The sequence below is a fragment of the Herpailurus yagouaroundi genome, unplaced genomic scaffold (genome assembly GCF_014898765.1).
Source record: "Herpailurus yagouaroundi ecotype Mexico unplaced genomic scaffold, PumYag 410, whole genome shotgun sequence".
Taxonomy (NCBI): Eukaryota; Metazoa; Chordata; class Mammalia; order Carnivora; family Felidae; genus Herpailurus; species Herpailurus yagouaroundi.
The window spans coordinates 2,852,330-2,869,653 of NW_024412627.1; the positions used below are offsets into that span (position 1 = coordinate 2,852,330).

The 17,324-nt window shown below is 48.7% G+C and overlaps 1 protein-coding gene across 2 annotated transcripts in view; it reads left to right on the forward strand.

The window, feature by feature from the left end:
- The window catches only part of SGF29 (SAGA complex associated factor 29), a 32,601-nt gene that overhangs the window by 12,332 nt on the left and 2,945 nt on the right, over nt 1-17,324 (forward strand). For both annotated transcript variants that reach the window (XM_040463673.1, XM_040463672.1), the window contains 3 exons: nt 8,854-8,942; nt 11,523-11,598; nt 12,294-12,366. In XM_040463673.1, the coding sequence (XP_040319607.1) occupies nt 8,868-8,942; nt 11,523-11,598; nt 12,294-12,366 (224 nt within the window). In that variant the 5' untranslated portion in view covers nt 8,854-8,867. The remainder of the gene's footprint in view (nt 1-8,853; nt 8,943-11,522; nt 11,599-12,293; nt 12,367-17,324) is intronic.

The window sequence follows — 17,324 nt, forward strand, 5'->3', positions numbered from 1 at the left end:
TATCGGGCCTGTGTTTTTTTTCACTCTTTGTTTATACACGCCCCCCCCCAAAACCCCCCACCCTCCCCCACCCACCCCCCCCCCCCCCCCCCCCGCATCCACACTGCCTTCCCCTCAGGCCTCCACCCTCTCTGGTGCCACAGCTCTGGCAGGAGGTAGTTGTGTACATGTGCTTCTCCTGCATGGTGGCTCCTGTCTCTCCCATTGCCTGTTTCCTGAGGTCCTAGTAAAGTCCTGACTGAGACCACTCCCGAGTCCTTTTCTGTAACATCTGAGGGCAGGTGGATGGGGTGGCGGCCAGGGCAGGGTGGGGTGGGGGAGAGACCTGGAAGTGTATACGGCGGCAGCCAGGCTCGAGCCCCAAGGAGCGCCAGCATTTGCAGGACAGGCCGGCAAGAGGCCGGTGCAGGAGAGGAGTGGAGGCTGACCACGCAGGACGGAGGCCCTGACGCCAGGGGAAGAGGCAGTGGGCACCTGTGTCCAGCGGATGCAGGCAGGGGAAGGATCTAATTCTTTGACCTGTGCGGTTCCTGGTTCTCCCGAGAGCATCATCGCTGGGCTGGGGAGGACGGAGGCTAGACTGAAGTGGGTTGCAAAGTCAAATGGGGGCGAGGACTAGAAGCACAGGCTTGGACCACTTCTGAAATTTTGCCGTGAAGAGACGAGGTGGGGAGCTGGAGGGGAGTGTGGGGTTTGGAAGCTCTTACATATTTAATTTTTAAGATGGGCTCTCCTAAAGTATGCTCGTGTGCCATACGGCGTAGGAAAGGGGCGTCAGCCGGCCCGAGAGGAGATGGGATTCAGAGCACAGATGACGGGTTGCTCTTCACTAAGTGCAGAGGTGACCGGTGCTGCTGCACTTAGCTTGTCCTGTTCATGGTGGGAACAGGGTCTCTGGCTTCTCTTCTGACCAGAGTGGGAACTTGGGACTTCAGCTAGGGGGGCTCAGACCTGGGTCTGAGGGCAGCAGCAAAAACATTGAAAGAGAGAGAAAGGTTGAAATGTCAGACAGACTTGCCGGGAACGACACCGATTTACGGGACAGCATTGTGGGCACGCCTGCCGCCGGTGTTTGTGGTGGCACAGCTTAAAGTCAGATGCACCCGTCCGGTTGTGGGGCTCGCCCCAATTTTACCGTGCACCGGTGTGGGCAGGTCCACGGCAAGTGGCTCCACCCAGGGTTCCTGCTTTACTTAGCGGGAGAGAACAACTCTTTTCCACGCGAATCCATCCTCCTTGGGATCTTTCCACTGAGCTCTCCTTCCGTCCACACCTTCACCTTTGTTGTAGCTCACTGGGGGGGTCTTTCTCCTTTTTCTTTTCTCACTCAGCAGATCAGTTCCTTCATGCTGATCATTCTCAAGTTTGTACGCTTCTAATCTCTAAACTCTCTAAACTCGAGATCCATTATTTCATGCGATTCTAGCTAATGCAGCTGGACTTTTTTTTTTTTAAGGGACATGTTCTTCCCTGTGTTAAAATGTATTATGTAAAGCTGTGGTGGTAAAAAATAGTGTTGCATGTGGGAAAATGTGTCTTGTATCCCAAGCAATCAGGAAAAATAGATAAATTGGACTGTGTAGACATTTAAAAATGTATTTCAAAGACAAAAATAAAGATAACCCAATAAAAATGGGTAAAGGGCAGTTCTCCAGAGCAGACACACAAATGGCTAATAAACAGGTGAAAACACGTTCAGCATCATTAGCCATGGGGGAAATGCAAATCAAAACTGCTAGTTAACTTTTCAACCCCACTAGGAGGGCTGTGATCAGAAAGACAGTTACACGCACTGCTGCAGATGTAGGGATATCGGAACCCTGGTGCTTTGCTGCTGGGAATGTAAAATGGTGCGCCCACTTTGGAAACCATCTGGCAGCTCCTCAAAAGGTTAAACCTAGAGTTACCATACAACCCAGCAGTTCCACTCCTGGGTATAGACCGAGAAAATGGAAACATGTCCACAGAAAAGCTTGTCCATGACTGTTCATAACAGTGTTATTCTCATTAGCCAAAAGTGAACACAACCCAAATGTCTATCAGTTGATGGATTAATATACAAAGTGTGGTGTATGCAAGCAGAGGAATATTATTCAACAATGAGAATAAATGAAGTGCACAATAGGAAAATCTATAGAGGGGCGCCTGGATGGTTCAGTCGGTTGAGTGTCCGACTTCAGCTCAGGTTGTGATTTCGCTGTCCGTGAGTTTAAGCCCCGTGTCAGACTCTGTGCTGACAGCTCAGAGCCTGGAGCCTGTTTTGGATTCTGTGTCTCCCTCTCTCTCTGCCCCTCCCCCACTCATGCTCTGTCTCTGTCTCTCTGTCTCTCTCTCTCTCTCTGTCAAAAATAAATAAACATTTTTAAAAAAATTAAAAAAAATCTATAGAAACAGAAATAGATTAGTGTTTACCTGAGGCTGGGCTGGGCGTGGGGAGGTATATCTATCTAAAATTAACAACTCAGTGAATTTCAGTATATTCAGAGTTGTGCAGCTGTCACCACAATCAGTTTTAGAACGTGGTCATCCACTGGCTAAAAAGCCCCGTACTCATTAACAGTCCCTTTCCCCCTAACCACACTCCCGCCCCCCCCCGCCGCCATTTTCTGTGGATTTACCTAGATGATATTTCATCTAAATGGAATCGTACAGTAGGTAATGCAGTCTGTCGTGTGTGGCTTCTTTTACTTAGCATAAGGTTTTCAAGGTTCACCTGTGTTGTAGTATGTGTCATACTTCGTTCCTTTTATTGTTGAATCATATCTGCCTTTGTGTGAACAATACCACTTTCCTCCATTCGTAGGATTTCTCCACATCCTCACCAACACTTGTTATGTCTCTTTTTAATGTGAAATGATACCTCCTTGTGGTTTTGATTTGTATTTTCTTGATGGCTAGTGATACTGAGTATCTTTTCATGTGCTTTTTGGCCATTTATATATCTTCTTTGGAGAACTGTCTATTCAGATCTTTTTTAAGTTTATTTATTGAGAGAAAGAGAACAAGTGGGGAGGGGCAGAGAGAGAGAGGGGGACATAGGATCCAAAGCAGGCTCCGTGCCAATAGCAGAGAGCCTGATGCGGGGCTCGAACTCATGAACTATGAGATCATGACCTGAGCTGAAGTCAGATGCTTAACCGACTGAGCCACCTAAGTGCCCCAGATATTTTTGTATATGGTCTGAGGAAGGGGTCAAAATTCATTCTTTTACATATGGATACCTAGTTGTCCCAGTACTGTTTGTCAAAAAGACTATTCTAGTTGTCTTGGCACCCTGGTTGGAAATTAATTGACCGTAGGTATGAGGGTTTATTTCTGGTCTCTCGATTCTGTGTCATTGATCGATAGGTCTATCCTTATGCCAGTACTGCATCGCCTTGATTGCTATAGCTTTGTGTAGTGCATTTTGTAATTGGGAAAACATCTTTATATTCGAGATTGTTTTGTCTATTCTCGATCCCTTGAGTTACCAAATGGATTTTAGGATGAGCTTGTTAATTTCTGCAAAGAAGCCAGCTGGGATTGCACTGAAAATGATGAGGGACAGAAGCAGGAAGATGTTTACCCTTATCCAGGAAGCTGACCTAAAGCCTGCATAGTTTTGATACAGATCAAATACATGCTGGTTACTACATTCTGTAAGGGTCTCGCGACTGCCTCTATATCTCCAGTAGTTAATATCGAACTGAATGACAAAGGAATCTTGCAAAAGTAGTTTTACGAGTAGACATTCAAAGAAATTCAAAGAAATTTTGGTTATCTGATATTCCCAGCATGCCTCCTTCCCTTTGATTACTGAGTATATATAACCACCAGCCTCACACAGCAAAAGTACAGCACCTTCTGCCCATGGGTCGGGTTCCCATGCTACTTAAATACACTTAGTAAGTTGCACTGTCAGCGGCTCAAGAATTCTTTCTTTACTGTTGGCCTCAACCCCCACATAATTTTTGGTAGCCTGTATGGGGACAGTGATGAAAGAAATTCAGGAGCTTCAGTGCGGCTTGGTAAGTCTTTACCCCCAGTATTTGTTTCTTACTTGTTCTTTTTCGGAGATGTCCTGAATAGTATGACTCTCCAGAATGTGCCTTGTCCAAGTGCTCAGGAGAGAACCTGTGCCTGTGGCTACACTACAGGGAGGGACAAACTTCTGCCCCCCAGCTGGACACTGGTACCTTGGCCGTAACAGCGTTGGTCAGAAATCAGGCTCTCCCTGTTTTACTGGTTTATTTATTATTTTTTTCTAGTGTTTGTTTATTTTGGGGACTGAGAGAGACAGAGTGTGAGCAGGGGAGGGGCAGAGAGAGAGAGGGAGACACAGAATCCGAAGTAGCCTCAGGCTCTGAACTGTCTGTACACAGCCTGACGCAGGGCTCAAACTCAGGAGCCATGAGATCATGACCTGAGCCGAAGTCAGACACTTAACTGACAGAGCCACCCGGGAGCTCCTGTTTTGCTGTTTTTTGTAATGTTTGTATTCTTCTTGGGCTTGGGATGGCCATACATGTCATTAGGGTGGCTGCCAACCTTCAGACCCCCTAAATAGACCAGTGTGATCCCTCGATGAGCATAAAATTCAAGGTACATCTTCTTGTGTGCTTCCCGAAAGGGACAGGTGGGAGCTGTTCCCATTTGGGGCACTCACCCAACAGGGGACCCCTCCCTTGGGACTGGATCACGGCTGAAACTCATGAGAAAGTTGCCCGGGTTAGGTAGGAGTTCCACACTGCCATCTTTTCATGTCTCTCATTTGACCTTCCCCATCGACTGTTTGGTGTTCTTGGTCCTGCTCTCAGGGTAAAGGTACCTTAGATAGCTCATGCGTAATTCGATGTGAAATGGCTGCCCCTTCTAAACAAAGGCCAGGACCTCCACCCCATCCATTACTGCTAGATCCAGAGGCTTACGAAGGGTATCATTATTGGTCACCAAGCCTACCGACTCCCCCAAAATGGAAAGAGGCAGCCTCAATGGTTGCGGCATTTCAGTCCATCTCCCCGCACCTACTGCAGGTTAGGGTGCAATAGGGGAAGTGGAGGGAGGCCCACATCCCTCCTCAAGTAGTACAGGGGTGTCAGAGCAGTCAGGGGAGGGTGCCTCCTGCCGCCCTGAACCCCAGGAAGCTTCAGCAGTGTTCCTGATAGGATGCCATTCAGAAGCCGAGGGAGATTTTGGTCAAGGACTCTTAGTTAATGTAACTATGGATGGGATCAGCTTCTTCAGTCCCAGAGGATTCCCCGTCTCCTAACACAATGGAGTTAATTTGGATTTAAAGAAAAAGTGCCGAACCCTACTCCCCACCCCAAAGAATAAATACTGCCCCCTAGTTAACACTGCCAATAAAAGATAGAAACCCAAGTGCCAGGGCGTGCAGCTCACTCTCTCGAGCTTGCCTGCTCTCACATCTCGAGAGTGTCTTTTTCACTTTAATAACCTTTCCCTCCCCACTTCTTTTACTCATCTGCTGTGCTGCATGTCTGTCCTGAGCTCCTTCCTGAGACAAGACCAAGAACCTCCAGCATCCGCTTTAGGTCTGGCTGGGTCAAGGCTCCAGGGATCGGGGTCTCCCCAGTTCACACGGCAACACCTTTGGCAGCCATGAAGGGACAGGGTAACAACAGGTCGAGTGACCGTCTTCATCGGTGAGGTTCTCACCTTCCTTGTGCTGGACAGTTGCTTAGTCACTCTTTGTTCTGCTCTCTCTCTCTGATCTCCCTGGGGAAAGGCCTCAAAAGGAAACAAAAAATTCCAGTATGCCAGATTATATCTCAGTACAGGGGAGACTTCTCCTGTCTCTCCCAAGGACACGCATGTTGATTGAAAGGAAGGATGGGCAGGGGTTCCCTCTTGGGGGGCACGCTAGGCCAAAGAGGGCAGCAGGTTGGGGATGCCCACCTGCATCAGGGATGATAGCGTGATGGTTCCAGGGAGATGTCCCAGGGCCCAGACTCTCCAAGGTGGCGCTCTTGGGGTTCAGCAGGGACGCCTCTAGCCCAGGAGACTGCCAACTTTCTTTCCTCTAAATCCTTGATCCCATCCCACCCCGCCTTGAGATGCATCTTGAGAAACTAGAACCAGTTTGACCCTGGCACCTTGTATGCTTCCTTCCCACATCGGCTTCTTTGTAACATTGTCGGCCTCAGTATAAACTAAAGGATGGGGAAGTCTGACCAGAAAAATAGACCGAAATCCCATATGGTCAGGCTTTTACGGATCTGTACCCAAACCCTGATCTGTCTGTGCTCTTTTAGGGGCCCTGAGAACACCCACCTCCTCCACTCCTCAATCCACCATCAGCTCACCTGCCTTAGGCCTTGTACTTCTGTTAATCAGCCACAAGCCTGTGTTCTGTCCTGTGTGCCCACCCACCTTGTCTCTTTGTAAACAGGTTGCTGCCAGGATCCTGTACAGCCCCCCCCCCCCCTTTTTCCTGAGTTACTCGTCTCCTCTTTGCTGCTGCTTTTGTGTGTCAGATCTGAAATCTGTCTCGAGAGACCTGGATGAATGTCGCCTGATCCTTGTACGTGGAGGCGTCTCCCTCCTTCGTCTCCAGGTTAATGGCTGTGATAAACAGAGCCAATTGTCTGTTATAGGTCTTCCTCAGGATGAGGACTTTAAGGAATATTCCCAAGCAGCTTTTGAAACTCCTTTTGTTTATGGGGCGCCTGGGTGGCGCAGTCGGTTAAGCGTCTGACTTCAGCCAGGTCACGATCTCGCGGTCCGTGAGTTCGAGCCCCGCGTCGGGCTCTGGGCTGATGGCTCGGAGCCTGGAGCCTGTTTCCGATTCTGTGTCTCCCTCTCTCTCTGCCCCTCCCCCGTTCATGCTCTGTCTCTCTCTGTCCCCAAAATAAATAAACGTTGAAAAAAAAAATTAAAAAAATAAAAAAGAAACTCCTTTTGTTTCAAGGGGGTTCCCTGTATTGTCTGGCCAGACTAGACTGTCTTTTTTCACATTTTGTTGGGGGAAAGAAAATGTTCATCTGTTCTTCTGTCTGGTGACCGGGAGTCTCTTTCTTCTGTTTGGGCTTTTATCGCCTCCAGCCTTGCAGGCAGCACCTCGCCTCTTCTGCCTCCTCCTCCCTCTCCTCCTGTTTCTGCACCACCCTCCACCCTAGGCAAGGCTTACCTAACAGGCTCCTGCACCCTCTTCAGTGCCTGTGGCACCAGTGGTTTCTGGTCCTCCTCTCAGTGTCAAGGAGCGGAGAGCACTCCAAGCTGTTGGGCCACCTCCTTATGAGGTTCAAACTGAAACACCTCCCAGGTCAGCAAGAAGGGGCCTAACGGCTCCCTTGGACTTAAACCACCCCTCAGATTTCCCCACAGGTACCCCAAGTAACATGGACAGTGTGGAGCAGATTGATTGACTTTTAGTGGGCACAGGTGCAACATATTTTGATGTAAAGTCAATTTAAGTTTGTTTATTTTTTTTAAGTTTATTTATTTTGAGAGAGAGAGAGGATCCCAAGCAGGCTCTGTGCTGTCAGCACAGAGCCTGAGGTGGGGCTCGATCTCATGAACTGTCTCATAAAGCTTTCATGGGTAATGGTTACGAACAAGTAGGTAGGTTGAATAAATGAAAAGGTTTCTAGGTAAAACTTTTAATGGCTTTCAAGATCTTTTGTAGCATGAATTTTTTTTTATGTTTATTTATTTTTGAGAGAGAGAGTACCGATGCAAGCAGGGGAGGGGCAGAGAGAGAGGGAGTCAGAGAATCCAAAGCAGGTTCCAGGCTCTAAGCTGTCAGCCCTAACCCTAACCCTAACCCTAACCCTAACCCTAACCCTAACCCTAAGCTGTCAGCCCCAGTGTGGGGCTCAAACTCATAAACCATGAGATCCTGACCTGAGCCAAAGTTGGATGCTTAACCGGTTGAGCCACCCAGGTGCCCCAGTAACCTGAAAGTTTTAAAGTTTTGCTAAGTTAAATGATAAATTGGATTGAATTCATTGGATATCCATAACCTTTCTAAATAAGGTAAAATACCTAAAGCATTGTTTTCTGAACATAGGTTTGTGTTTTTGGCTTCTTATTGTGGAGAAACTGACAGGGTTGCTTTCCTCATCATTTCCATCAGCCTTAATTATGTTTAATAGAATTTTAACTTAGAAACCTTAGTTTCCAGTGAACATGAAGTAGTAACCAATTGTGAACTGTCTGCTACACCAGAATTCTTTAGATTGGCAAATTTATGAATATAGTTCATAATTTCTAAAAACATGTTTTCCCATAGCACAATCTTTCAACAAAGCATGCTTAACAAGAGACTCAACTCTGTATGTAGGAAAGTGGGAAATGTGTTAGGAAGATACAAGAAATGAGAATACATTTTGTTGAGAGGAAAAATAAAGTAATTTTGTCCTAAAATGAGACTGTTTATTTAGAGAGAGAAGGCTTAGGACAAAGCCTGAGTGAAAAAGAAAGTTGTAGAAGGTCTGTCAAGGCAAATCTTTGAAAAGAACTTTGTATGTAATCATGACTAAGATTGAAATGATCTCTTATTGTCAGCTTGGTTAGTTAAATATGGAGTTTTATAGTGATCTATGATCCTGTTTAGGCATGTACCATGAAACTTCCCAAGATTCAAACTCTAAATAACGTCTTTTTGACTGATTAGGCTGGTTTATTTGGTATGGTAAGCTACTTGGGAAGTTGTATCACAGAGATGATGATAAAGGTTATGTTGTTTGGGTAAATGCTGTAACTGTTCTAGAAATTATATGAAATTCCTGTAGTTTTAGTATGTTCTGGTACAAGGTCATCATTTGACATTCCGAGCTTCAACATACCTTTTGGAGGACACGATGAACCCGTAGCAGCCACTAACAGGGTTCTCTCCTATTCCTCTCCACCCAGGCACCCCGTATGCAATGGCCCTGGTGTCTGCTGATTCCCGCATTGCAGAACTTCTCACGGAGCTCCATCAGCTGATCAAACAAACCCAGGTAAAAAGCTGCAGCCCTTGGCTCCTGGAGGGCAGCATGTGAGTGGCAGGGGCAGGGGCAGGGGTGGGGGGGGGGGGGGGGGGGGGGGGGGGTGGGGAGGGTTGTGTTCAGAGAGATTGGACGTGCAGGAGCCCAGGTGATGTGAAGAATGCGTTTTAAGAACGAGAGGATTTTGTGATTCTTTCTGTTTAATGACGGCTATATCGAGATCTGGTTCACTAGTTCCAAGTGTCCGATTCCAGTGGTTTTGGTGTATTTACAGAATTGTGCAACCATCACCACGATCAATTTCAGAATGTTGACATCATCTGACAAAAATGCCCTGTACCCATTATGGCCATTCCTCTTTTCCCTCCACCCTCTTATCTCAGCTGAACACAGATACTCTTATTGGGCAGGATATTCCAGGAGTGCAGGCAGAGGTTCTCTCCCAGGAGCTGGTCAAGGGCCAAAACTTTTTTGGAATGTGCAGGATCTGAAAACACAGGCCTGTTGAGTTCAACTTTTCCGGCACAGCCCCCCGTCCCCAGCCCTTGGCCTAGGCTCCCTTAGAGCGAAATGATATTGGAGCATCTACGTTTAATACAGCATTTCTACATCAGCTATAGCAGCAGTATCAACACGAGTATGCCTGACATTTGGAGGAGCCGGTGTGGGGTCGGGATAGACTTCAAGAAACAGCCTGTCCTATTGAGCCATTACATACATTTTCATATTTTTATACTAATTTGGTTACCCATTTCGCCCCTTCATCCACTCCTGTTTGTGCCTTATAATACGTTTGTGTTGAACTGTTCCTTTGGGCACTGGTACCAGAATTATCATATGACTTCTTCACGTAAGGCAGTTGAGTTTTACTGGCGATACCAGGGTGGTACACTGTTGAACTATGGTCATGGTAGAATTCAGTTTCATTATAGAACAAGTTAGTAAGAATTATAGACTTATTTCTTATGCCTTTCCACCGGAATTGGCCTTGCCCACTTACTAGATATCGTACTTAACTAGATATTGTCCTGGACAATAAAAGTATACTTTACCATATTTGCTTTATTACGGTTGGCCACGATTCAGTTATTTCTGGGTTCTGGTGACAAAGCCAGTCACCCTGTTGCAGCTCACAGGCTTGTAAAGAGACTGGTTTTCATTGTGTGCCCTTGTACAGCGGGGCTCACCTCCTCCCTATGGGAAGGACCTAAGCAATACTCAAAGTAACAGCCCTACCTCTGCCAGCTGTACCTCAGGATGTCTTATTTTGCAACGTTTATTTATTTTTGGGACAGAGAGAGACAGAGCATGAACGGGGGAGGGGCAGAGAGAGAGGGAGACACAGAATCGGAAACAGGCTCCAGGCTCCGAGCCATCAGCCCAGAGCCCCACGCGGGGCTCGAACTCACGGACCGCGAGATCGTGACCTGGCTGAAGTCGGACGCTCAACCGACTGCGCCACCCAGGCGCCCCAGGATGTCTTATTTTGATCTGTTCTTGGATCAAGGTAATCATGGTGCATCAATATAAATTATAAAAGCCCTGTACAGGTGCTCTAGAAGGGCCGCCACAGGTTTAGAAACCCGTACTTCCCCTAGGTGTGTCCTTGGAGCTCAGTGGCTAGAATGGAGGGCCATTGCCCCATGGCTGTGCAGCCCCCGTCTAGATTAAAATAGCCAAGAGGCCCTGAGGGGCAGGATGGCAAACCTTTCCCAACAACACATGGGTCCGTGAATTATCCAGCACTATCTGTTGGATTGACCTGGCCCAATACACTAACTCCTCATCTTTCCAGGTGGACACACACTCCTTGTCTTCCTCCTACCAGAGAACTCACCTTAGTCTGTTCATTTTACTAATCAGTCTTCCTCTGAATGCCACTTCTCCTTAAAAGTGTATTCAATTGTCCCATAAGGCGCACACTAGCACCCGTCTCCCCTAAAACCCTTTCTGTCTGTGGGCCAGTGTACTTTCTCCAGCACGCATTTTGTTGCCATTGCTGTCTACTGGCCTGGGTGCAGTGAGGAGACCCATTTCGTACTCCAAAATGCTGGGTGCCCTATACTGGATGTATGGTGGCCACACGTAGATGTATTTTAGCCTGAATGTATCAAATGGCCTCTCCAAACCTTCTTCACCTCAGGGCGAGAAGGTTCCCCAGGGGAATTTGGACCCACCATGTGATGCCTGCTGCTTTAATCCTATCAGAAAGCCATTTTTTTCCATTTAAAAAGATATCTTTTCATTCACAAAAATAAGAGTGGTGTGTGTTTGTGCACGGCCTATTGGATGTGCCGCTGCTATACTTTGGTCCATTATAATCAGGGTCCTCTCCAAGCATTCGGTCATCCAGGTTTATAGTTACACAGGGACCCATCTCCTGGGAGCCATGCACCACACAGTCATGTGGCCCAGAAGGGAGCGGTTCCCGGAAATTCCTTCCCAAATGAAGTCTTTTGTAGTGGGATGTAACCTGAAAAGTAAGGGTCAGGAGATGCCGGTATAAATATTTCTGGAGCCTCTGGCCTGGGATGCGGGGTGCCACAGCAGGATAAAGGGCCGCCCTCATGCCTGTTGACCTCACCCTTGCAGGAAGAGCGTTCACGGAGCGAACACAACTTAGTGAACATCCAGAAGACCCATGAGCGGATGCAGACAGAGAACAAGAGTAAGTAGCTGGGCTCACAAGAGAAAGGGGTATGGGCCGAGACAGGGAACCTGACTGTTACTAGTGTCGGACAGGATTTGGACAGGATTTTTGCATGTACCTACACAACCCGAAATGAACCGCTCCTTAGCCAGAGGGACAGTTTTCCCTTAGGCTGTGTGATATATGGTGACCCAGGAAACAGATAGCAGATGACTTAGCACTAAGGAGCCTTAAAATCCCCCAATTCTAGGGACTGGGACGTCAATGAAATGAGGCTGCATCCAGGGGAACCCCTTTGGGCACACAAGCATCCCCCGTAGGCTGGTGTTTTCTAGAGAGAGCTTCCCTCCCGTGCACTGCACATGCCCCAGCGGCCCTCATGCTCAGCCTCCTGGGTTGGTGCTTTCCAACCCTGAGCAGCTTTGAGAGTTGTTGTCTGTCTTCTTCTGTGCTGACACGTATCTTCTGTAATGCAATGGCAGAGATTAGAAAGTCCTCTCCTGACATGTAATGATGTGATCTGTACCATATGAAAATGTGAACTCGTCGAACATGGGCATCTGCCTCAGAGAGCACTTCTGACCCAATAAAGCTCACACCCTGGCCCGTGGCCTCTGTAAGCCTCCGGAAGTCTGATTTGGGTGTACTGGAAGCAGGGCCACGTGACCACCAGCTGCCCCTTGCCCACGCCTCTTTCTCTGTTCACTTTGCAGTCTCTCCCTATTACCGGACAAAGCTGCGTGGGCTCTATACAACCGCCAAGGCCGATGCGGAGGCGGAGTGCAAGTGAGTACTGTCCCACCGCCCTGCCCTCATCTCCCCTTCCCTGCCCGTGTGCTGGGCTCCAGAAGCCTACAAACCACAGCCCCAGCCGCCTTTCCTGCCACGGATAAGCAGATTCCCACTCCCCAGGCTGTCCCTGGGGGCTTGCCTTCCCTAGAACCCACTTTTGGACCTCTCTTTCCCGATAGCCCTGCTGTTTTATAGATGGCAGTGAGGTGGGGACCAGACCCCAGCACTGCCATTTACCAGCCACAGTGACCTTTTGAGCAGGCCCTTCCGTCGAGATTCAGTTGCTCCATCATTACAATGGGGATAATAACCATCTACAGAATTGTCAGCATATGAGACGGTTGTATATATAGTGCCTAAGACCAGTGTTTTTCAAACTTCTGATCATTACCTGTGGTAGGAAATACATTTTCTGTTGTGGCTTAATAATAATAATAATATTAAATACATAATCGTCATGTTAATAATATTAATAAAGACTCCTATTGGCCTTACTGTGCCAGGCATTATTCCAAGTACTTTATGTATTTATCTCAATGCTCAGAGCCACCATTTTACAGATGAGGAAACTAAGACACAAGGGGTTCTATAATCTGCTAAAAGACATACAGCTAGTAAGTGGGGGAGCCCAACTTCAGACCCAAAGTCCATATTCTTGGATACCATGCTAGAATGGTTTAATGATTGTCTTTTCACATTTATTTTATATGCACATATATCATAGAATTGGAACAAGAAATAGTTTGTACTGTTACTATGTCTTTGTGTGTGTGTGTGTGTGTGTGTGTGTGTGTGTGTGTGTTGTTTTGTTTTGTTTTGTTTTAAGTAATCTCTACACCCACTGTGTGGGGCTCAAGCTCATGACCCAGAGATCGAGAGTTGCATGCTCTTACGGCTGAGCCAGCCAGGTATCCTCTGTTCTGTTTTTTTTTAAATGCTGGTTGTTACCCAGGAAATTAATTTCACAACTCACTAATGAGTTATGGGCTCCGTTTAAATACTGGCCTGCACATGTGGTGATGGCCAGCACCCTAAACATTTCTAGTGGTTCCAGATCTTCCTCTTCTCCCGTCAGGCTCTTCATGAGCACACTGCCTTGTGCTCATGGTCCCAGATTTTCGTCGCCTGCTGTCATCTTTGTTTTACAAACCTTTGCTGGCACCTGTGTCTGGTGCTGGCCATCCACATATAGAGACACGAGGATAGCGAAGATGCTGCCTTCAAGGGCAAACGGTCCGGAAAGGAGAGGCACCCTAAGAAAAGAGTTACAGGACAGTGTGGTTGATGGGCCAGCAGAGGTGGGCTCACTGTGCCTGCAGGCCTGGGATGACCGCGGGGAGGAGGAGAGACTTGAAGTAGGGGTCAGCAGGTGGACACGGCAGAGGGGACAGTGTGTGGAGGCTGTGGAAGAGTGCCCGCTGGACATGCGCACTGGGGGACTGAGAACCAGTCCTGTGTGGCTGGGAAGGGCAAGGCAGCATGTGGAGGGCTTCCAGGAACTGGGTTTTATCCTGGAGGCCACAGGGAGCCAGTGAGGATGTAAAAGGAGAGAAACCTCTGGCTGCTGTGTGGACGGTAGACTGGGTGAGATTCAGAGGCAGTGAGGAGATCAGGCAAGAGGTGGTGATGGGATTGAGCCAAGACAGTGGCTGTGGGGATGGAGAAGCAAGAGTGGGTTCAAGGGCAGATTCTGAAATAAAATTGGGGGAATCAGGGGCGCCTGGGTGGCTCAGTCGGTTGGGCGTCCGACTTCAACTCAAGTCATGATCTCACGGTTTCTGGGTTCAAGTCCTGCGTCGGGCTCTATGCTGACAGCTCACAGCCTGGAGCCTGCTTCGGATTCTGTGTCTCCCTCTCTCTCTGCACCTCCCCTGCTCATGCTCTGTCTCTCTGTGTCTGAAAAATAAATAAAAACATTTTTAAAAAATTAAAAAAAATAAAATTGGAATCATTTGGGACAGGGGAAGGTGAAGATCCCAGGGTTTTTTTTAGCTTAGAGGCACCAGCTGGGCTCCCTGTGCTGGTCTGGGGAGGAGAACAAAGGGTGGGGCTGACTTAGGCAGGGGGAGGCACCGGCCAGGGGGAGGCACGGAGCGTTCTGACCGCCAGCCGGCCTTCCAGCCCACCCTTCACCACCGCCTCTTCTCCCTGATGTACAAGTTTGTCATCTGGCCATAGTCAGGCCCTTTCCCGCTCACCTGCACTGGAGTTGGGCTGGCATGAGTTAGAGGGACACGCACATTAGAGAGTAAAAGGCAAATGGCCCTTCCAAGCTTAACTGCTGGGAAAGTGACTGCTTCAGAAACCAGTCTGGTGTGGGCTCCTCTCTCCCATTGACCCACTGGGAGTTAAACACTTAGAAGCTTATTTCCTAATTTCAGGGCCCAGCCTCTTGCAGTTCTGCCACTTTACTTTTCAGACTGTCAAAAGTTCATACATTTATTCACTAGACTCTGAGTCCTTGTCAGCACTGGGTGCCGTGCTGGGCCCGGGAGCACATGAGGGGGCGAAGTGCCACCCTGCCTGTGGGAGGCTCCGAGTCTGGGAGTCTGGGTGGGGAACACATGTCACGGTGTGTTCCCACGACACTCTCCTCCACCCACACATCTCCAAGCAGATTAATTAAAGCCCTCAGGAAACTGAAGAGGCGCCAAGAGCCAGCGTCAGGAGTTAGTCCCGTGACACGCCGCTAGCTGACTCCTTGACACGCTGCTGCTCTTTCCTCCACATGCTCTTTCCTGCCCCCCGGCTGGGTTTCATCCTCCTGCTTGCAGAAAATGGAAAAGTGCCTGTGTCTTCATTTAACAATTTCTTTTTTGGGGCGCCTGGGTGGCGCAGTCGGTTAAGCGTCCGACTTCAGCCAGGTCACGATCTCGCGGTCCGTGAGTTCGAGCCCCGCGTGGGGCTCTGGGCTGATGGCTCGGAGCCTGGAGCGTGTTTCCGATTCTGTGTCTCCCTCTCTCTCTGCCCCTCCCCCGTTCATGCTCTGTCTCTCTCTGTCCCAAAAATAAATAAACGTTGGAGAAAAAAAAAAAAAATTTTTTTTTTTTTTTTTTTTAAAGGGCTTGAGGTTGCACACTGGCTGCAGAGGTCAGAGGGCAACAAGATCAAAGATTTCACTTTCCAGAATTAGGCAGCCATTCCCAGGCAGGAACAAATTATTTTCTAGCCTTAGTGCAAAAGGCCTTCCGCAAGAGTGGGAGGGATGGGGTCCTCAGTGATACTTTGGCCACAGACAGTGGCTTCCAACCACCCCGAGTTCCGGCTGGGGAAGATGGTTTTAGCCCTGGCTCGGCTGGCGCAGGCAGAGGTGTAGGTTAGCTTCCCAAGGGCCTGAACGACTCCCAGGCTAACACGGCAGGTCCCCAGAGGAGAGAATGATTTGTGGTCTGAGGATGGTCCTTCCGCACCAGGTGCGGGGCCCTGGACAGCTGACCGTTGGCTGCGGGCGCTTGCGGCATAGATGTTGTTCCAGGCTGCAGACCAGAGGTGGCGCTCTAGTCTTGACCTGTTCCATAGGAAGGAGGTCTCGTCCACTTTTTTCCAGGGTTATGGCCGTTTTCCATTGTGTAGTTAGTAAGTCTCTTATGGGAGATCATCGAGATTATGTAAATATTCCAGGTCAAGCTGTCTCTTAGCGTTGGCATCTGTTTATGGTTCTTGTTCACAACAATTGGGATTCTTTTTCTTAAAGCTCCCCAGGGGATTCTGATGTGGTTGAGACCCACTCCATTAATGTCTCACAGAGTACAGTTTAAGACATACTGCATAGAGCTGTGTTCTTCAGACAGGCCCAGCAGCAATGGTCAGACTCCCAGGTTCCCTTTGGCCTCCTGGCTTTTACTCCCCTCCTGTCCTGGTGCCTGACTGCCCTGTGTCCCAGTGCTCCCGGCCTGCAGTGGCCCTGGCTGAGCCCTCCCTGTGTCCTGTGCCTGCCGCGCTGAACTGTGATGCTGCAGGCATATCTGGTGACATGTCCACCCCTCCCTGCTTTGGACTGCCCCACTCCATCTGCCTGACAAGCTCCACGAGAGCCTGGGACCCAGCAGGACACAGTTGCGAGGCTGTATCGTGCTGTGTTCTTATTTGTCTCCCTCCTGCTAAATGAAGGCCTTCAGAACTACAGGGGCATTTACTAAAGGTTTACTAGAGGAATAGCTATGGGAGAGGAGAATAAATGACCCAAAATGGAGTCTGTGCTGCTTAGTCCTATTGAAATACTTTTTGGGGAAGAGTCCTCAAGATCTAGGATAAAGAAATCTTCCTCCAGCGAGAACTGTGTTCAGTCTGCTGGATTGCCTGGGCCCCAACCACTCTGGAACCCCGTAAGTTAACTCCAGAGGTTTAGTGGGGCTGTGGCCTTTTGGAGACAGATTCCTTCTACCCATACCCCTGCTCTGAGCTGAGAAGACTCCCCACAATCCTCTGGAGTGTCTCCTTTTACACGTCCCAGCGTGGGCAGACCCCGAGCCTTAACTTCCACCCTGAGAATCTCCAGACTGTTCAAAGCAGCCAGACCTGTAACATGCTTTCTTCAGGCTTTGTCAGATGCAGTTCTCTCTGCTTTGCTTGCCTCTCTGCGATTCTCTTGGATTCTTTGGCCTGCTTCCTCTCACTACCTTATCGGTTCTTTTATGCTTTTAAAATTAAAAAAACACGGGTGCCTGGCTGGCTCAGTCAGTGGAACATGTGACTCTTGATCTTGGGATTGGAGGTTTGACCCCCGACCCACGTTGGGTGTAGAGATTACTTAAAATTAAAATAAATAAACAAACCAAACCAAATAAATAGGGGTGCCTGGGTGGCTCAGTCGGTTAAGCGTCCGTCTTTGGCTCAGGTCCATGATCTCACAGTTCTTGAGTTCGAGCCCCGCGTCGGGCTCTGTACTGACAGCTCGGAGCCTGGAGCCTGCTTGTGATTCTGTGTCTCCCTCTCTCTCTGCCCCTCCCCCA